The following is a 21,939-nucleotide window of genomic DNA, read 5'->3' as shown; positions in this document are numbered from 1 at the left end:
TTTTGAAAATCGGTTCACAAACGGCGGAGTAGTGGTCGAACATACAAAAAAAACCGCAGCCGAATATATAACCTCCTTGTTTTTTGGAAGTCGGTTAAAAACTAAATCATCATTATCTAATTGTCTCTGAGTGCGGCAGTTAGAGTAAATAAGTAAATCCATGACGACCTCGAGAGTGAGACTGACCCAGATTAATCCCACGATCAGAAATCCGCGCGGTCCAGTACAATACAAATCAATAGTAAGCCACTATAATAATGAGGTAATTTACAGCGAATCCACCTGGCATTATTTAGTTTTCGTGCTGTCCCCCGCGAGGCTGCCCGCGATTCATCGCGGAAAATAGCACTGACATTCGTTTTCCCTCGCAAATGGGTCACCCGCTGGCCGCTGCTCCCAAAACTTGACGACTATCGACTTTTAATTCGTATTATGTTCGTGTGATGTCTTTCATCTGGTAATATTATATTCATATAATTAATTCATTTAATTATCTAAGCTTAGTCGTAAATATTGCATACTTAATATAATGGCCTATAGGTTACATATATACTGTATATGAAGTATACCTACCTAAATCAGAACGTCGTTTTAGAAACTTTCTAAGCCCGGCCGCACATTGTCCGAAATTTCTGATACGAAACAGTTGAACATCCGCGCTGTCTCTTACATTTTGTACTGAGACGAGTGAGCTCGAACTCGCCGGAAGGATATTTCGGATAGTGTGCGGGGTGGCGGTCCGGCGAAATTCAACTGTTTCTGATCAGAATTCGGACAATGTGCGGCCGGGCTTAATCTCTCTATATTTTCACACTCTCACTGGAACGAGTAGGTTCTCTACCGACGAGAATACGGACACCCTTTAGTCCTCACTACTAATTACGTGACACGTGTAAATGGTGTAGAGATATAAGTTTCCAAAGTAACTTATAGATATGTCTTAAAAATACATTTTTCGTCGTACCAAATTGCTTATTCTCGGCCGCCGCCGACCAATTTCAACAAAACAGTCAACAGACCGACAGACTGACATTCGACTTTACAATATTAGTAGGCGAGTGATTAATGCTCTTCCCTCGTTACTTATAAACAATCGCTCCCAGTCGCATGCAGATGTTAACACAAAACTTGTAAACATTCAGTCAATCTCGGAGCGCCGGTGCTGTACCACGTTTATTTTCGTACCCCACTGCCGATCGATCGCCGGGAAATATTCTAAGAAATAAAATAAATCGTTGCGAAACAAAAAATAAATCCCAAGATTTATACAGTCTCTAGGCTATAACAATGATTTAAAGATGGAAGTGGATCGGATTTTTTACATTTTCGGCAGCTTCTCCCGGAAGAAGGACCGAGCGAAGGCGTTGGAGCCCTCTTCTCTCAGCGCCGGCAGCAGTCCGTTGAAGCTTCCGCGGAGTAGGCCGACCAGCCAGAATGCGCTGGTGCGGAGGTCCTTCGAGTCCAAAGGGCTGAAGGACTGGGAGTGCGGGCTGTGCAGGGGCGAGCTGGTGGAGCCGAGGCTGCTGGGCTGCCTCCACAGCTTCTGCACGAGGTGCCTGTTCGGCCTCCACCATGACGACCAAAATGAATGGGAGGAAGCTGATAGAGGTAAGTTTTAATAATATAATAGTAACTTTAAGTAAATACATGATATTGTTTATTGATGATTACCTACTGATATTTGTACAGGTAGAGTGTAGTGTAGAGATTTAATTAACAAAATGAAGAAATAAGCCCTAGTAGAGGTAGTTATAATACCTACTCAGTACTCATCCCAGATAACAGTAAATAATTTCACAATACATACACAGCAAATGAATAAAATTAAGAATGTAATAGCTATATAAGCATAACTTAAAGACCTAGGTTCTAGGGCAAACTTAAATACCCTATAATAAAATAATTAATAATTATATATTAGTGATCGAAGCCCTATATTCATTAATTACTACAAATTTACTTAATATAAATATATTATATATGTAATTTATATAATATAAATATATTAAATACCCTAATCCTTCCCGGCAGTCAGCCTAGGATGCTGCGTTATATTATGATGATGATGACGAAGATGATGATGATGATTATGAATGTAATTTGCATAGTAGCATATTGCTTTCTGTTCTCAAAACCGCGCTCCAACCCCCAAACTTGTGTCTATAAGGAATCCGGAGTTCTCTTAGGCCGGTATAAATAGTCAGTACTATCTTCGGAACCATAGCAAACCTTGGTGCAAAATCTTACTTTTTGGGTAGCATTATGCTTAGGATACTTCTTATAAAACCAAAATTGCCATATGTTTCCATATCATAAAGTTGCGACTTGCATGCTCATCATTCATCACTCATCATTATTTACTCTTGAACAATTTCAAATCTACAATTTCCGGCACCATATTTTTATGCAAAGATCTCACATTTGTTTCCAGTTTTACTTTTTAGGGTTGCGCAGTCAACAGCTCTTTCTTCTTAAGTCCAAACATTAGTTTTTAAGTGGCAATTAAACCATCTAATTAAGCCATTGGAAAACCGACTCATAAAATCGACTCTCGATGGTTTTTACTGCTGAGTGAAGCATCTGGCTTGTCGTTAATTCTATCCAAAACAATAACGTGTCGAAATCGATCGAAGTAGGCCACACATTTGCTAGCTTTTTATAAACTTTTATCGACAGTTTTTGTGATTCCAAAAGTAATGATTGATTTTCTTTCTGGTCGGTCAATAAACAACACAGGGTTTATTGACCGACCAGAAGTCTTCCTGATCAGAAATGATCAGCATCGTAGCTTTTAAACGATTTTCCTTCTTTATCCTTTGTAAAGCTTGCAGTTTCGTAAATACCAAATTAAACATGCTGGTCACTTTCTATCAGAAAGACTTTAATTCCTCGGAGTAGTTCCTCAGAAACTAGTCGGCCTAGGCTGGTTGATGATAAATTAGATTCACCAACAAAACTGGTGAGCCGAAACAATCCAATTACAGGAGCAGCTTCCATTGAAGGGCTTCTTTGTCCCTCACACAGATTTCGTGACGGTGCTAAGCCGCAAATACACGCTCGCTTTCCATTGACATTGTTTACCTAACATTGTATAAACAGGGCCATAGCAGCATAAATCTATGTAAAATATAGGTTGTCATAAAACGGACTCAACAACGGATTACATCGTAATAACGATTGTTCCAAGAGCAATTTCTTGCAAGGAGTAACAGACTATAAGTTATCTGTTGTAACTTGTAGGATGCATTTAATACTTTTTGAAGGTTGCTTGATTCCCATCGCTAATTTGCACCGCACCAAATGAGTGGATGGTGAATTCGACACGGTCCGTGAGAGGTCAGACGCGGAGGCCGGAGCCCATTCTGAAATAATATCTATTACATGCCCATTTGGCGCACTGAACATATTATTTTTCGACAAATAAAACGCGCCAGCATGATAATCCTAAGTGTCTGCCGAAGAACGGCAAGATGCCTGCAGTGTATTTTAAATTACTGATGACACACCATACCGAAATCACGTCGCGTTATATTGTTTGCGTAGCGCCATAAAGTTAATAATTAATATACTAGGTATAAGTATTAACTTTATGTGTAGCGCATTGCTGACGTAATCATGCCGAACTTCGGCCGCGTATTTTCGGCCTAGTGTGTTTAGACACTAAGCCTAACCAAATATGAAACAACATTTGTTTGTACCATTACCAATATTGAATATACGTAACAGAACCTACATACGAAGTTCGAATCGAGAGCCAAGTTCTAACCCACGTCGTATACAGACCTAATTTAAAAACCATTAAGTATTGTTTAAAAAGATGAATATCGACCCTTCAGGTGTAGATCCATTAACAAACAAATAAATATCTCAGTAACACGCCGGGTGGCGGGTATATTTAGAAGCGCATTAGTACGTTCCGGTCCCCGCGCAGGGATGCTGGTTGCCTATTACATTGTCGACCAGATGTTGCGACCAAGGGCGAGCCGAGATGGATGGAGTACTTTGTTGTTCAGGATTAGCAATACAGTCAATTGGCTTTAGACTTTCAAGATTTATTCTGCTGAAAATTGCCTGGGAAGAAAAGTTACTTCCGTGTAGTCCAGCTGTGTAACTCTTCCCTCTATTACTATTGTCTTGGATATCTTATATCTTTAAACGAGCAATTCTTGTATATATATAATTATACATATATATTCATAATTGGAATCTCGTTATCGGCACCAACGATTTTCATGAAATCTATATATATAAAACTCAAAGGTGACTGACTGACATGGTGATCTATCAACGCACAGCCAAAACCTCTGAAAGGATCGGGCTGAAATTTGGCATGTAGGTAGATGTTATGACGTAAGCATCCGCTAAGAAAGGATTTTGATCATTTTTATTTATAGATTCTACCCCCAAGAGGTCCAAATAGGGGATGAAAGTTTGTATATAATAATACTTGCTAACGCGAGCGAAGCCGCGGGCAAAAGCTCGTTTAGTATATTGGGGGTTTCGGGGGCGATAAATCGATCTAACTAGGAATCATTTTTGGAAAATGTCATTTAATTCGTGTTTTATCGAATACCGAGGAAAGTTCGGTCAAATAGCTAGTATTAGTAAAGAAAAAATCCCAAAACAATTATTGAGTTTTATTATAACTAGCTAAAAGCCGAGCTTTGTGTTACTACTTACTATGCCAAAGTGCAAATCAATAGGCGTGATAGTTTTTCCATAATAATAGAGGGATATACTAGAGCTCGCTTCGCTCGCCCTGATTAAATGAATATTGAACTGCTAATTCAAAGGATCACTTACAAGCTAGGACTTTTGTCAGTCTAGAATCTAGATTCAGGGTGAATGCTCACTGTTGATTTTCGACTGAGTATCTAAAGACCACAGTCTACATCCGTAGCTACAACTTACGAGGCGTAGCTTCGAGTATAAGGCTAGGTACAGCACAAAAATAAAAAACATCCGAAAATATTACCGGACGGAAAAGAATAAATTTCGCTAGAGATAGTAAAATGATTTCAATGTCACGGCAGAAAATTTAGAATCGTAAACACAGTAAACACTAAACGAGCGAGGCCGGGCTATTTATACAGCACTTCGGATGTAGTGAGTAAGACTCTTGTTGCTCGGCATGCTGTGATGATTAACAACTTCCATTGCCTTTATGCTGAATCAGTCAAGCGCCCCCAGATGGTCCACAATATTGCGATTGTCTGCACCTTGTCTTGAAGACCTTAATTAACTGCGAAATCGTTTAAGCTTCCGATGAGGTTGATCAAAGCATTGCATGCAGTGTAGGACACTGCTAAGTATGTAAGTTGAGTAGACGCATAAGCTAGATTTTTTTTAATCATCCTTGTATGTTTTTAAAATTGAAGAACTTAGAAACATTATAATATTGAATAATCAGCTTAAGGCTACGCCTTGATAATTTGGCTGAAGCGATATCGATTTTTCTCAACAATGACTAAAGCTAAGAAATTAAAGTTCATTGTCAGTATTCATCATGTCTTTGTCTTTGAATTACCCATAGCAGAACAGGATTGGTCAACTTTTATAACACAGAATAATCAATCAAAAAGACCTCTAAAAAAAGGGATTCCTATTTTGCCAACAGATGAGAGTGATTTAAGTTTCCAAAATTTATACATAAATGGTTCAAGCATACACTTTAATTTGCCCATAGCTTATATGAAATGCTGTTGAACCTATGGTTATTACGCGACAAAAACCATTTTGTCGCTTACGCCCTTTCCATTTTTTGCTGTTCCATTGCTTGTTTCCTATGAGCAAAAAACAAGCAATCTAAAACATATCCAACACGGTTCTTTTACTTTAATGTGGCGTCATTAATACATTGATGGTTTTATGCTAGACTCTGTACATCACTACATCCCCGGTTCGGCATTCGGCGCGTCCGCGGGCTCCGGGTACGAGAGCGACCTGCGCGTCTCCGAGTCCGACGCCAGCCTCGAGCTGAGGCAGCTCAAGTACGGCATCATCACTAAAAAGGTTTGATCTCATCAGCATTTTTAAAAAAAGAAAACCATTTGAGTGAGCAAATCCCGAAGGTACTTTTGTATCGGATCCTGAGCTAAGCTGCGTTGCGACTTGTGAAGAATGTGCTTCGGAAGACCAATAGAATCGCTTTACTTGCCTAGCCTTGGCCTGACCAAGGCTAGGCAAGTAAAGCGATTCTATTCTATTCCAACTATTCTATTAATTCACAATCGGTCGGCATTCCGGATGCGGACCGCGGTCCGCCATTTGGTGACCCCTGGTTTAGAGTATGTGACTCTTGACTCGGAGATCGTGGGTTCGGTTCCCGTGTTGGCAGTTTGGTTAGGACAAGACTGATCACCTGATTGACAAGTAAGATGATCCATGCGTCGGATGGGCATGTAAAGTCGGTCCTGCGCCTGATCTCTCACCAGTCGTATCGGTCGTCCGTCCCACTGGGTAAAGGAACAGAGAGTGCTCTTGAGTTCTGCGCACACACTTGGGCACTATAAAATCACTCCTGCGTAACTGGTCTGGTTTCAATGAAACCGGTCACCGTCACCGAAACCGGTGTGGGAGTTATTATTATTAGTATGTACGGTTTAAGACTTACGGTTTAAGACTTTATTTCTCACAAAATAATTTACAAATTATTATACACGGCGAGAAACACGTGTTACAAAAATAAATTGAGTGAAACAATTGGCAAACACTTCCTAAGTATAGACAATTACATTTTTTGTCTTTACATGTTCTCACAAAACATTACATTTATCATCACTATTTCCAACGATCAGGAACCAATTAGTCCCACTCTGGTGGAAATACCACCTTACTCTATCCCCGCGTTCCATTTGATGTTTAAAAAATTATCAAAACGCTCCAAATAGGAGGTATTTTGAGCGTTTTGGTCGTTTTTAACATCTAATGAAACGGGGGGTATAATTCGCGTCCATTTACGAACCTTCAGTCACGTCTTTCATCATACTGTAAATGATTCCAGGTGTCAGGTAAAACATGCAGTTTTATCGTGTGTCCCACGTGCGGATGGGAGACGGCGCTGCCGCTGGGCGGAGTGTCCGCGCTGCCGCTCAACTATGTGCTGCTGCGGCGGCTGGCTACGCGCGGGGAACAGCAGGTGCTGTGCGACATGTGCTGCGGCGATAACACGGTCAGTATGCAAATATTGGTAGGGAAATATTGTTACGTCCAGTGTGAGAAATGAGACAATTAATGCAAATGTTGCAATGAAAGGGGAAAGGCCTACAGATAATAATCTTGAAAATAATAAGGCCACTCTACCATTATTGAAAGCAGGTTACAGGTAAAAGCGACTAGTAATTTTTGCTCATCAGCAAAGCCATTAAATTATATTAATTATTATATCATTCCCTCTAATGAAACTGCTACCTTTTTATGTAAATAATCAGCCAAGTGCGAGTCGGACTCGCGCACGAACTACGAGGGGTTCCGTACGAATAGACGAAAAATAGTCCAAAAAATGTGTTTTTGTATGGGAGCCCCCCTTAAATTGTCATCTTATGTAAATATTATTATTAATTATTAAAGTACGCAAATAACTAAGGTCTTCATGAAAATTTCAAGTGCCTAGCTATTGCCAATAATGGCAGTATTTGTACGTAATCAATAATGATTACGAGCAAAAAAGGCCAAAAAAATACGTTTGTTGTAAGTATGAGGCTTGGGAGTCCCCCTTTAATATTAATTTTATGTTGTTTTCAGTATTTGTTGTTATAGTGGCATAATACACAATCTGTGAAAATTTCAGAAGTCTAGCTATGGCGGTTATTGAGTTACAGCCTGGAGACAGACAGACAGACAGACGGACAGACATCGAAGTCTCAGTAATAGGGTCCCGTTTTTACCCTTTGGGTACGGAACCCTAAAAAGATACTCCGATAAGGAGAGGAACTCCTATTTTAGCCCATGAACTACTCTTAAAAAGCCATATAAATAAACGTTTGACAGGACTATCCATTACCACTGAAATTACATCATGCATCATCTGCATCGAGCACTCGACTTTTGGGTTATTTTTGGAAAAATGCGCGGCATCCACACAAGTGACACACGTGCGTGAAGAATCGATTGATTCCTAGTGACAGACGATTCGTGGAGCGATGCGGCACCGTCATGCTCATTGCCTTCATTTACGAGAATGTTCTATTATGCCACATTTATTTTTCATTTGTTTGGGTGAAGAAATTAGTCAGAGTATGTTTTACATTTTCTACTAACGAAGCATCAAAGACGCTAATTTTATACATTACAATAATTACAAAGATGAAAGAAAATGGCAAATAACCAAGTAATGAAAAAACAATGATAGGAGCCTTCATATTCCTTACAAAAACTTCCTTCAGTACCAAAACATCGTCGACATTTCCTTGATCTCTCCAGGCGGAGACCCGGTGTAACCAGTGCCTGGTGAGCGTGTGCGCATCATGCGGTGAGGCGCACAGCAAACAGAAGGGCAACGCACGGCACTTCCTGCAGCCGCTGCAGCCGCTGGCCCGGTTCTGCGGGCAACATCCCAAGCAGGAGCTCACGCTGTACTGCGCCACGTGTCAGATGGTAGGGTAACAAGTTTACATATCAGCCTTAGGAAACACGACGGCGCACGCAGTTACTTCGACTATAAAGCAAGTCTGCATAGACCACCATAGACCAAGGTCCAAGAGGTCTCGTGTGGCAAATGCTTCTGTTGCTGTATGGACCCGCCAAATGCCAATCCAGTATTGATGGGAACTGCTTGTTAGCACTGAATGCTGGTTAAATGGCATAAGTTGTACATCTAATAATCTATAAGTAACTTTTTGATTAAATGTTATTCTTAAAAAAAGTTTATGGTAACCCGACCGTCAGCCTTGCAACACCGTGTGACCCGCGGTCTCCCTCCCGCTCGTTACCGCGAGTAGTGTTGTCTCTCTCTCTCAGACGCGCCAGAGATTCCCGCGCGATGTTCGAGAGTTCAGGAGTCCGACGCCGCCGCCCAAAACGGCGAGATTGTATTTTTCGCGCGCTCGTGTGTTTTATCCACAATAAACCCACAGTGATTCTGAGAAGTTTCTCTGTTTTATTTATATGAGCCCCGCACCCAGTGTTCGAGAGTATCGTGTGTGTGGATTACCTCATATCTGGCGCTCCAACGTGTATATAATACGTACCCTGGCCGGCCAAAGTGTATTACTGAAAAGTACCTACGTTAAATCTGGCGTCCAAGAGGTATCGTTAAAGTGGTATATAAGTGCGTGTGGTGAACATGGTGTTAACCCGCGGTAGATCGGCCAGTGCCACCAGACCCGAGGATGCCCGTCAACGACGGGGTGATGATGCAGCGGCATTCCAACCCGCCCCCACGCAACCGGCATCCCCGACGACGGCGTCTCCCGCTCGTCAAAGTGACGACGGCGCTACTACCCACCACGCACAAGAAACATTCACGAACGACAGCGTTCTCACAATAGTGGCAACCCTACAACAGGCACAAACAACAGCGTTTGAACAACTACTCAACCGCATATTAGACCGTGAAACCCGTCGGGACTCGATGACACCGGCAGCAGCATCCACGCCAGCCGCGCCCGCCGCCCCCCTGAACGGTAACTTCGCAAACTGTACGGCGAGATTCAGTGGTGCTGCCGGAGAATCGTTGGACAGCTTCCTCGACGCGGTCGAAGCTTATAAAGAATGTACACAGGTAGGAGAATACAATGCATTACGTGGATTAACGATGTTACTAACTGAAAACGCTGCCGTATGGTGGCAAGGAATCAAATCCACGATCACTTCATGGAGCGAAGCGATCGCGTCGCTCCGAGGTGCGTTTGGCGATATTCGCCCGCCACACAAGATATATCAAGACCTATTCAGCATGCATCAAGGTCACGAAAAGACTGAGCTGTTCGTTGCCAGGGCAAGGGCCCTGTTCGCTCGGCTTCCACAAGGCGACCTTTCTGAAAAAGTACAATTGGATATGCTCTACAGCTTGTTGAGTCATCGTGTTCGTGAGCGACTACGGCGAGATGAAATTACATCATACGATGTACTTTTACACAGAGCTAGACATATCGAAGATACATTTGAACAAGCAAGTTCGCGGGCGCGAACGAGTGCTGCGCTCCCGCGCAACCCGCCCCCTTCGTCCGAGATAGGCGTCATGCGCCCCGTTTCCCGTAATAATATAGTACGCCCTAGCACAACTGCAACGTACTCGCGCGGACCGGCGACGCATGTTGCGCCCACCACATTCCCCGTGAACGCTCCGCCCACCGTACTTCCGACTTCGACACCTTCGTCCAGCAACGTGAATACGGGAAAGAAAACTCGTCTACAGTGTAATTACTGTCGTAGATTCGGACACGAGAAAGCACAATGTCGTAAGTTACAAGGATTAACTGGTGAGCAAACTTTTATTAACTCTAATATTATAAACAACCAACCTAAAGCTAGTGATACACAAAGTGAAAGTGGCATGTTTTATTCGTTAGATTCTAGCGATAATGATATAAAATTTTGTAATAATGACATTACTGATTATTTTTTGCAAAATGATAATGATTTAAATTATGCTTGTAATAATTCCGTCGTTCATAGCGAACAGGGGTGTAACCAAAAATTTTCAAAACATTTTTATGATGTTGATATGTCGAATTATTATTTAAATTTGCTTGAAAATATTGATACCTCAGATGAAAAAGAGTGTAAACCAAAAATTTCAAATTATTCTCATGACTTGTATAATTTAAATATTGTAAAAAAAATTGATACCCTAGGTGAAAACGGGTGTAAGCCAGAATTTTCAAATAATTCTAATGATGTTTTTTTAACTTCAATTGATAATAATTTAGCTGTTTTCGATAATTTTGTTACCTCATGTGAAAAAGGGTACAACCCAAATAATTCAAAGAATGTTCATATAACTTCTAGCGATAATAATTCAACTGCTCTGGATAATTTTGATACCTCATGTGTAAAAGGGCATAACCCAAGAATTTCGGATAATGATATTTTATTTAATTGTGTTAATGATAATTTTGTATGCTGTACCGGAGATGTAAACGACTCCACGGGATCGTCTGGCCGTAACGCGCGACCAATTTTCAACATTAGTATTTTGGGTTTTAAGGGTACCGCGTTAATTGATACAGCGGCTAAGCATTGTGTTGCGGGTCATACGCTATATGCTCTCCTCCGACGACAAAATTATCCCCTCCACTCTTCCTCTAAAAGAGTTAAATTGGCTGATGGTGTGGTACGTGCGATGGATATTTTAACTACCACCCTACAGGTACAGTTGGAGACGATAACTATCACAATTCCATTTTTCATTTTCCCGGATTCGACAAACAACGAAACCTTACTAGGTATCGATTTCATAACTGCCGCTGGAGTAGTAATTGACTTCAATAAAGAAGTGTGGCACTTCAGTGAGGACAACACGGTAAAGTATAAATTATTTTTTGAATCTACCGCACGTCGTAGTGTTATTTCTTGTGCTTCCACAATTGTTCTTAGGGATGATGAAGGTGCCCGCCTTACAACGGCTGAGCGACAAGATCTCAGCGATGTCCTTTCCAAGCACGCATGCGTCTTCGAGGCAGGGGGAGGTCCAACACCGTTCAGTGAACACTGCATTGATACAGGTAACCACCCGCCTATAGCAGTGCCGCCTTACCGGCTGACTCCAGCTAAAAAAGAGTTAATGAAGCAAGAAATAAAGAAGATGTTAGACGATGACGTCATAGAAGAGTGCGAATCAGCCTGGTGTTCCCCAGCATTAATGGTGCCGAAGTCTGATGGTTCCATTCGGTTCTGCGTGGATTATAGACGCCTCAACGCAGTCACCAAAACCGATAATTATCCGATGCCACGCATCGATGAGCTCTTACAGTCAACCAAGAGAAACTGCTACATGAGCACTCTAGACCTTCGTTCTTCTTACTGGCAAGTATTAGTTAAGGAATCTGATAAGGATAAAACAGCCTTCATATCTCCGCTCGGCACCTACCGTTTCAAGAAGATGCCGTTTGGCTTGAAGAACGCACCAGCGACCTTCCAGCGTTTGATAGACAAACTCCGTTCCTGTGCAGCGCTGAAAGACGTCACCATTTTAACTTATCTAGATGATATTTGTGTGATTTCTGAGGGTTTTCAGCAGCACCTGAAAGACCTGGATTTGGTACTGAAGCGTTTGGAAGAATTTAAACTTCATGTGAACCGTGATAAGTGTGCATTTGCTAGAGAGAGCGTTAGATACCTTGGGCACATCATTACCCAAGACGGAATCTCCACCGATCCGCAAAAGGTGAGTGCGATTTTAGATATGAAGGAGCCTGCTAATTTAAAGCACCTGCGCACGTTCCTACAAACATGTTCGTGGTACAGGAAGTTCATCCCAAATTTTTCAAAGGTATCGGAGCCTTTAACACGCTTGACTAAGAAAAATCAGATTTGGTCCTGGGGTATGGAACAATCTCAAGCTTTTAGTGAATTAAAGCGGTTACTCACATCTGCCCCTATACTAATTCAACCTGACTTTAATAGCCCTTTCATTCTGCGTACAGACGCAAGCAACTACGCCTTAGGCGCAGTTTTAATGCAGGGCAATGGTAATCAAGAAAGGCCGATAGAATACGCTAGCCGTCTCCTTAACGCAGCGGAACGTAACTACTCCACAACGGAACGAGAAGCACTCGCCGTAGTGTGGGGGGTAGAACGTTTTCGTTCTTATCTAGACGGTCACCCAGTCATAGTAGGCAGTGATCATCAACCACTTCGCTGGCTCCTTTCACTCAAATCGCCGACAGGTAGACTTGTCCGCTGGGCTCTAAAACTCCAAGCTTTCGACATTAGATTTCAGTACACTCCAGGGAAGGCCAACGTAGTGGCCGACACACTAAGTAGACCTGCTTGCGTTGAAAATACTCGCGAAGACTGTGGTATTTGTTCTGTTATTTGTGATATACCTTCTAAATCACCTAGTCAGCTTCGTGAAGAACAGATGTCCGACCCTGAAGTAGAAAAGATAATTAAGGAACTTGAAGGAGCCGATGACGTTGTAGCACAAAGGTGGGTAGAACGAGGTTTTCTCATGAACCAAGGTGTCTTGTATCGCTTAAACCCGGACTCCGACAGCGAATCACCGCAACTAGTCATTCCCACGGACCAAGCTAGGAATATTTTGGAAGAATTACACGATTCTGCGACAGCCGGTCATTCTGGTATCGACAGGACCTATCAAAAGATAGCTAATTTATTTTATTTTACTGGGATGCGTCGTATAATCTCTGATTATGTCCGTGCATGCATCCACTGCCAACGCTACAAAGCAAGTAACACAAAACCACCAGGTCTACTACAAACCCCTGTATTGAATCAACGCAACGAAGTGTTAGCTATTGATCTCTTCGGACCACTGCCAGAAGGAGACCAGGGGGAGCGTTGGGTGTTTCTAATTGAAGACACCGCCACACGGTGGGTAGAATTATTCGCCCTCCGAGAAGCTACAGCTGAAGCCTGCGCTCAGGTTTTAGTCGAAGAATACTTTTTACGATTTGGCCTACCTCGTCGAATAATATCTGATAACGGGGTACAATTCGTTTCTGCAGTCATGCAACAATGCATGTCCGTCCTGGGAGTAAAGCAGAATTTCGTGCCTCTTTACCATCCTCAGTCGAACCCCGCAGAACGCAAAAATAGAGACCTAAAAGCCATGTTAGCATACCTGGTACAAGAAGACCACACATCCTGGCCAAAGAAGCTGCCGCTGATCCGCTTCGCCCTGAATAGCTCCAGATGCCGGACAACGGGTAAATCACCGGCTTACTTAACCTTTGCCAGAGAAATGAGATCTCCCACAGAAGTCACTCATGATCTTCGCGCTATCCTAGACAAGGAAAATTTCATCCCACAAATTACTCCTTACCTAAGAAATTTTATTAATTCCCTCTCAGCGATCCGCGAGCGTGTCGAATCACAGCAAGACAAGACCAAGGATTACGCTGATCAATTCCGCCGACCTGCTGATACCTTTCAGGTAGGTGATTTGGTACTCCTTAAGTCTCACGTTCTCAGCAGCGCCTCAAAGAATGTGACTGCAAAGTTTGCCCCGAAACGTGATGGACCATACCAAATTGTGAAAAAGGTAAGCCCAACAACCTACATATTGTCCCACGTAAACCAACCCGATGAAATCATTGGTAAATACCACAGCCAGGACCTTTCCATTTATAAGAGCCAGAACAGCCACTCGCCTCCTAGCCCCATAATTCCCAAAAGAAAGCGAGGACGCCCTGCGACCAGAGCTAGAGTGCTAGTCCAGGAGCGAGGACGTTCCCCTGGACTAGAGGGGGAGCATATGGTAACCCGACCGTCAGCCTTGCAACACCGTGTGACCCGCGGTCTCCCTCCCGCTCGTTACCGCGAGTAGTGTTGTCTCTCTCTCTCAGACGCGCCAGAGATTCCCGCGCGATGTTCGAGAGTTCAGGAGTCCGACGCCGCCGCCCAAAACGGCGAGATTGTATTTTTCGCGCGCTCGTGTGTTTTATCCACAATAAACCCACAGTGATTCTGAGAAGTTTCTCTGTTTTATTTATATGAGCCCCGCACCCAGTGTTCGAGAGTATCGTGTGTGTGGATTACCTCATAAGTTCCTTTCGACTCAACAATATGAAACGATGGAACATTGCAATCGTTAGTGGCTCTGGCAAAATTGCTTTGCAATTTATTACAGAACTCTCATAAGAGTGTTTTTTGCATTTGGTAAACGAGCAGATGGCTAGCAAGTTTAGGTATCTTACATTACGAACTTACTACTTACCAAGATGTCTGGCCGCAGGTGATATGCCGCGACTGCTGCGTGGTATCGCACGCGGGTCACGCGGCAGGCAGCGCAGCGCGCGCGGCGGCGGAGCGGGCCAAGCGACTGCGCGACGCGTGCGAGCGCGCCAAGCACGTGCCCGAGAACGTCGAGCGAGCCAACAGGATACTGGAGGTGCACGCTATGGAGGTTGATGTAAGTCACGTGTTCTGATCATAATAGAAACATCAGGTATACGTACTTGAGTACAATGCAGGCTGATCACGATGGTCGAACAAAAAAAAAAATCATACATCCGATGGGCATTGCACAAGTCGGTTCTGCGTCCGATCCCTGTGATGCCAGTCATCCGAGTTCCGACCCACTCTAGATTTGTTGGGTAGGGAATTGTGATTAGAGGAAGAGTGGGTGCTTACATACTGCGCACAAATTTGGGGGTTGAGACTTGAGCGTTATAAAGTCACTTCTGCGTAGCTGGATTGGTTTCAACTTTCAAGACATCGTCGCCGAAACCTGTGTGAGACTTGAGAGGCGAGAGCCATATAACTCTTTTAATTTTGTTTTGTTAAAGGCTTTTGCCATACGAGGCATACTAGTGCAGTTTATTTTTGTAAACTCTTTTTCAGACGCAAGCGGCCCGAGTGGAGGGCGAAATCCGCGCGTGGTCGGAGCAGTACCGGCGCGCGGTGGAGGCGCACGGGCGCGGGCTGTGCGCGGCGGCGGTGCGGGCCCGAGCCAACTTCCGCGACCGCCTCGCCGACCGCACCCGGGAGCTGGAGGAGAGAGCTGACCAGGCGGTCGAAGCTGTGAGGTTCGCTGAGGAGGTAAAATGGATTCATCTTGTGATTGTTGTGACCGCCGCGCTCTGTTCTTTCATTTTAATTTTGTTTTGCAACTCACTTGCGCCAGTCTGTGTCAAACTTAATTATTAGTTTATTAAAGGAATAAAGGTTTTTTTTTTTTTAAAGAAGGCAGGTCGCTGTAGCCCTGACGTCACTGCGACCCATGAGGATACTGCCCTGATGAACCCAATACTGCTCATAAATTGAACGATATGGTTGGGGTTGGTGCCACGAATTTCCTCTGTGGACAAGTATTCGTGGCGACCAAGGTGCCTGTTCCTGCTCTATATAGGGCAGGGCAGTCGAGGAGAAAGTGAACAGGTGTTTCATCCTACTCCTCACAGAATCTGCAAGTCGTTATGCTGCAAATACCCATTCTGTTTAGGTGTTTGTTGAGTTGCAGTGCCCAGTTAGGCTTCTGGTAAGGATTTTTAATTGGTTCCTACCCAAGGTGAGCACTAATTCTGATTGTTTCTTGTTGAAGTCAGGAATTAGTGCCGTGGAGTGTTCAAGGCCAGGGGTCTCAGCCCATTGCTTCCTGCATAGTCTGTGACCCCATTCCTTGAGCACTTGCTTTGTGGTACTGGGATTTATACCACAGACTGATTCTGGACCATATATGAGACTCTCGGCCCCAAGCGTAGCCAGTTCGTCAGCGGTTTCATTGCCGGGGACGCTGCTGTGGCCCGGGACCCATACTAGGCGGATGTTGTTGTTCCTTCCTAGCATGTTTAACGTCTCAACGCATTCCATGATAGGTGATTCACTGAGAGACTGTTCCAGCTGTCGAAATGGGATAGAGACCCAATTCGTCCTACCCGCCGTCCTGGCCCTGAGAGCCACCTTTTTGGCCACCATCTGAACAAGCAGAGGAAGCGGAGTCGAGTTGATCAGAGCCTCGAGGGAAGCGGTGGGTGTTGACGATAGTGCACCCGTGATTATTAAACATGCCAGTCTCTGTACGCTGTTTAGTCTTTTATTACAGTTTACTTGTTCAGCCTTTTTATGCCACACTGCGCAGCCATATGTGGTAATCGGTCTCACTACGGCCGTATATAGCCATAGCACTACCTTCGGCCGAATACCCCATTTAGAGATGACAAGCTTCCAACAGGAACCCAGAGCACATCTAGCCTTTTTCGTAATATACTCGATGGGCTTATTCCAAGTGAGTCCTTTGTCTAGGATTACTCCTAGATATTTGACATCACCCGCAAACTTAATAGTTTTCCCGAAGAGTGTTGGGGGTCTTAGTCCCTCCAACTTCCTCTTTTTGGGTGAAAGGTATCAAGACCGTCTTATCAGCGTTTACTGATAGCTTGACCCTTTGGCACCAATCCTTATAATAAATAGGAATTAAGGTACGATATGTAATTAACTAAAAACCAAAACTGGCGCATGAAACATTACCAAATATAGTAGTGCAGTTAATCAACTTTAGGACTCGTCAGTTGCCCACGAGTTGTTTTTTTTTCCTGTCATAGAAGGTCCCACTAGTTGGTTTACTGTCAGTTCCTACGCTACGATACATACCGTCCGCCTGCAGCTACCATCTATCCTATCCTATCCAGCTGCTATCAGAGGGCAAGGAGGAGGAGATCCTGTCCCTGAGCGGCTGCGTGCTGCGGCGGCTGGAGCGGTTGACAGAGCTGCACGCCGCGGCGCCGCGCTGCGAGCTGAAGTTCGCACCGACAGCGCCCGCGCAGCACGACCCGCTGCTCATGGGCAGACTGTTCACACTCACGCCTGACCCGGACCAGTGCGTGCTCGATACGGAGGGTAAATATCTGGATATTATCATGAACACAGGAAAAATTTACTAAAAAGTTGCGAAAATTGTGTTTCCAGTCAATCGCGATTGTTGGAATAATTTTGGATGATCCGTGATTATTTCAGCTTTTCAAAATTTTATTGTATTTAGGGTGGGTTGCACCAACTTACTTTAGCTATATAACTACAATGCTAAATGTCAAATCTTTGGTTAAAGTCAAAAATTGACGCCATATTTATCCATAACCTTGAGCTCGACAAGGCTTTGAATGAACGTGGCGAAAAAAGGAACTAACGCTGTCATCATACAAAAACGCAATTTTTGACAGTTCTCTTTTACCAGCAGCGCCCCCGCCCACGTTCATTTCAAGCTTTGTCGGACCAGCTGTTTTCTGTCAAATTCTGTGGTCAAAGTTAAGGCTAAAGTTAAAGTTAGCCTTAACTATAACCATAACTTTAACTTCAACCACGCCTCTGGTGCAACCCACCCTTAATGATTAACTCTTCCCTTCTTACTAGGTTTACAAGATCTCAAAGTGAACACAACCCACACGGCTGTACTAGAGCTTCGGGACAGCAACGGTGACCAAATCTGGTACAACGGAGAAAATGTAAGTTGCAGCGCCTTCCTCATCTAAAAGTGCCTTACCGCTGCAGACCGCCTAGCGGCTAGTCAATCAAATCTAACGCCAGTCGACACAGCTATAATATAAATCTATCGAGCTGCCTGGTCTGAGTCTGTCATGTTTGAGCTGATGTTTTCACCTTGAAGTTGACATAAAGGTGAAATTGTGCTTACTCAGCTGTGCAATGAAACATTGCAGGTGGCGGGATATTTCCGTCGCAGCGACAGCAGCGCGCGGCCGGCGGCGGCGGCGGTGAGCGCGCGCGCTGACGGCACGTGCGGCGTGCGGGTCACCCCGCGCGCGCCCGGAGCGTACCTGCTCGCTGTGACGCTAGATAATACGCCCATCAAGGTATATAGTTAATCAGAATTAATCAGGGTAAGTTCGGATAGTTACGGAACGTTAAATTAAACTAAGTTACGGTACGGTACTACAGTTTGCGGTTGCAGTGTTACAGTATGGCGTATATGCCCGTAGCGCCAGGCAAAATAAAACACTGCTTAAATAAGTTGAATTATCCGGACTTAGGTACCTTATGTCCGAACTTATACCTTAATTAACCTTCTACATATCCCGGCTACCTTTTTCAGATTTGTCTGATGTGGCAAGTGTGAAGTGTCCATTATAGGCAGTTATAGATTTTCAAAAGGCGATCCGTCTGCTACTTTGCCTTCTATTTTTTTTAACCTGAAAGTGATACGTTACAATATAGAATAGGTACGCGCATTTTACACGTATGTATCTAGTAAAATTTACTCATACATAATTAACGTAGTACCTATATGTAACGCACAAAAAATGTAGAACTGTTAAGAACTTAAAACGATAAACTGCTAAAAGTGTAGTTAAAGTGTATTAAGTAAGTTTTTGTCTTGACTTCAAGACCACTGAATCTAGAATTACGTCGTAACTATTTAATAATATGTGCCTTAACACACTAGGGTCTCTAATACTAACCGAAAATCCTACACCTGAACCTAGCTTTTCATATTTCAGGGCAGCCCGTTCCCGTGCGCTGTGCGTCTCAGCAAGAAGCACTCGGGGCAGTTCCACTGCTGCTCGTTCTGTTCGTCCGGCGGCCGCCGCGACGCCGCCTGCGGCTGCGGCGCAGAGATGGGCGGAGGGTATAAAGGTCTGTAACAGGGCCCGATCTAAGGAGGGGCGAGTCGGGCATTTGCCCAGAGCGGCAAAAATGAGGGGGCGGCGAAATTGACTTATTCCATCCTAGCCATATTCCGACCTAGCCATCCACCATTTAAGTTTGAGAATTTTACCAGCTAATCTACCTTAAGTTTGCTAGTGGAATTATTTGAGTATTTTACTTAAATATTCCTCCCATTTTCCCCTAACAAATATGTTTCCTGTATATGTAAAGGGCGGCGAAAATGATCTTTGCCTGGAGCGGCTAAATGGCTAGATCGGGTCCTGTCTGTAAAGTTATTGAGTGTCGGCTTGTGGCGATACCCACATTAATTAACGTCACATTACTGCATCGCGCTATGGAAGTCTTCTAAGTGCGTCGGTATAATATATACGACAGCTGAAAACAATCGCACGAGATTCGGCCTGATCGAGCATACGAGTACCATTTCGCTCGGTCGGAAGATTTTCTTTGTGGCCTCCACACATGTTCCCACATTAGTGACCCCGACGTGATCCATTTTTGTGCATGTAGTGCGCACCTCATGGACGGCTCGCGTATAGTTAGCTTTTAGACTAGAGCCCAGAGGCAATTAATTGTAATGGAGAAATCAGTAATAAACACTGCAGGTATATAAATGTGCCTGAAATAAATTTTTGCTGCCGCCGCCGCTGCACGATGCAACGCATCCTGCTTACAAATTATTTTAACCACTCGCGCCGTGTCACTAAACTGCAGCCTAGCGCAGTCTAAAATCTTTAAGACTTACCGCCGTACTCAGAGACATTTATATAATTATGATTAACCTTCAATTTAATGAAGAGTTTGACAGATAATGTAGGGGGCTTACGTCAAAATTTTGGATAAGTGTAGCAGTCAGCCCTTATATTATGTTTTGACCGCAAAATGTGATAGCCATAGCCATGTAAAGTATGTACTATCGGAGAAATTGATTCACAGGCAGTCGACGGACCTACGTCATTTGGTTGAGTTATGTCAATCGGCTGGGTTTGACATAACGCCACCAAAATACATAACCCCCCATCTGCCTATGAATCAACTTTTTTGATAGTACATGTTTACAGTAAACCAATGTTGAAACATCACCTTTATGTTCCCGCAGGCTGCGGTCATGGTCACGCGGGCTGGCCGGGCACGCGGCACTGGTCGTGTTGCGGCAGCACGCGCCGCAAGTCGCCCTGCACGCGCCCCACCACGCCGCGCCTCTACCAGTTCTCGCTATAGAATATACTCGTGATAATAACGTTGATATTTCATTTATTAATATGAGTCCCTTATGTCAGAGTCTTTATTGATGGTATAAAATTCAGATCGCAACGCTACTCGTAGCTATGCATAGGTATATTTTTCTAAATTTGTATGGATTTGACAGACTTCAATTGCGTCATACAAATCCTTAACGCCCAGTAGTCCCTAAAATTAGCAGGTCGATGTCTGTCAGTACGAATATCGACGTTAAGGACATTAAAATAACATTCATATCAGCGCGCCTTGTACAGTGGATGTTAAATAGGAGTAAAAACCTTTTGTTTTTAGTATTACACAAATCAAATATATCAAATCGTTTACGTTAGGCTACAACACATATACTGCATTTTTTGTTTTTTCTAGAAAGTGTGTAATTTAGCCATAAAATGATTTAATTATGAAAAACAGCGTTATAACAGTTACTTTGAGATTTTTTTTCTATCGAGCAGAATTTTTCAAATTGTGTACTGATATAATACCTTTGCGTATAGGAAATTTTCTCAATTGTAAAACGGTACTTATTTTACACTTAAATAATGACATATCCTTTACTAAAAACGTGTTATAAAAAAACCATTTTACGTAGTTGCAACAACCACAGCGCCTTAATTCAATACAAATTTAGAAATGCATCTACGGACTACGCGTCGCGTTGCGGTCTGAATTGACCCTTACATTACGTGCGAACAGTGCTCCTTAATTAACTCCCGTCAAGTAACTTCTCTTTCTCAAACTGGCGACTGTTGCTATCCCGCTCCTATAGCGTACATTTGTAATCGACATAGTAGCATAATATAACAAACATCGCAAATGCTGTGCGTTTGAATACTTTTATTGTCAATGATAGACATATTTATGTGCTTAACCATAACATTTTTAAACATAATATTTTTATTAACTTTACAAATAAATAATGAATTAGAATTCGCTTCAACAAAAACCATAAAAATGAAAAATAAATAATAAGGCAGCAGTTCCAATAATGTTATTTATTTACACAACATAAAAACTTATCAATTATTACAAAAGTCACTCGTTTCCTTGATCTTAAAATAGTATTTACAAAATTATAATATATTTTTCTTTATTAATCTTTATGCATATAATGATACTTTTACCGATGGACACACCATGATTATATCTATCGATAAAGCTTATATACTTACAGCTGAAGTAAGTATAATTTTAAAATATATCTTACAAATAAATATAACGTCAAAATAACCTCATCACTAGTTTCATCTGCTGCGTTACTTCAGTCTGAATTCGGCAACTGCATGCTTATAATAATTATTTTTAATATTATAAACCCTAATACTAATAAAATATATTTTAACAGCGAGTTTATAATATATGGTCTTCCTGGGTTTGTCTGGTATAGTGGAAAAGTCACGCAAAAATAGACAAATACTACTTTAAATAGTTAGCTGCACGCTGCAAAAATATAAT

The 21,939-nt window shown here is 43.0% G+C and overlaps 1 protein-coding gene across 2 annotated transcripts; it reads left to right on the top strand.

Moving 5' to 3' along the window:
* Nucleotides 1-316: 316 nt before the first annotated feature.
* Nucleotides 317-20,485, top strand: LOC121728772 (tripartite motif-containing protein 45). Of its 2 annotated transcripts, XM_042117052.1 has the most exons (12): nt 317-457; nt 1,334-1,608; nt 5,876-6,012; nt 7,004-7,171; nt 8,422-8,595; nt 14,861-15,037; nt 15,469-15,666; nt 17,256-17,463; nt 17,974-18,065; nt 18,279-18,431; nt 19,077-19,212; nt 20,345-20,485. In XM_042117052.1, exons 1-12 carry the CDS (start codon nt 444-446, stop codon nt 20,464-20,466), a joined length of 1,854 nt encoding a protein of 617 aa, XP_041972986.1. In that variant the 5' UTR covers nt 317-443; the 3' UTR covers nt 20,467-20,485. The 2 variants fall into 2 exon arrangements, with proteins under 2 accessions (XP_041972986.1, XP_041972978.1); XM_042117044.1 differs by lacking the exon at nt 317-457 and having other exon boundaries at nt 1,042-1,608.
* Nucleotides 20,486-21,939: the final 1,454 nt, after the last annotated feature.

Source organism: Aricia agestis, chromosome 1, assembly GCF_905147365.1.
Source record: "Aricia agestis chromosome 1, ilAriAges1.1, whole genome shotgun sequence".
Classification (NCBI taxonomy): Eukaryota; Metazoa; Arthropoda; class Insecta; order Lepidoptera; family Lycaenidae; genus Aricia; species Aricia agestis.
This window is presented reverse-complemented; position numbering and strand designations above follow the sequence as displayed.

Bases quoted from the DNA above. Each gene is read 5' to 3' on its own strand.
- LOC121728772 (XM_042117044.1), top strand. From the start codon at position 1,299: ATGGAAGTGGATCGGATTTTTTACATTTTCGGCAGCTTCTCCCGGAAG. The intron at 7,172-8,421 runs GTCAGTATGCAA...TGATCTCTCCAG, and splicing joins TGTGCTGCGGCGATAACACG to GCGGAGACCCGGTGTAACCA. The intron at 15,038-15,468 runs GTAAGTCACGTG...ACTCTTTTTCAG, and splicing joins TGCACGCTATGGAGGTTGAT to ACGCAAGCGGCCCGAGTGGA.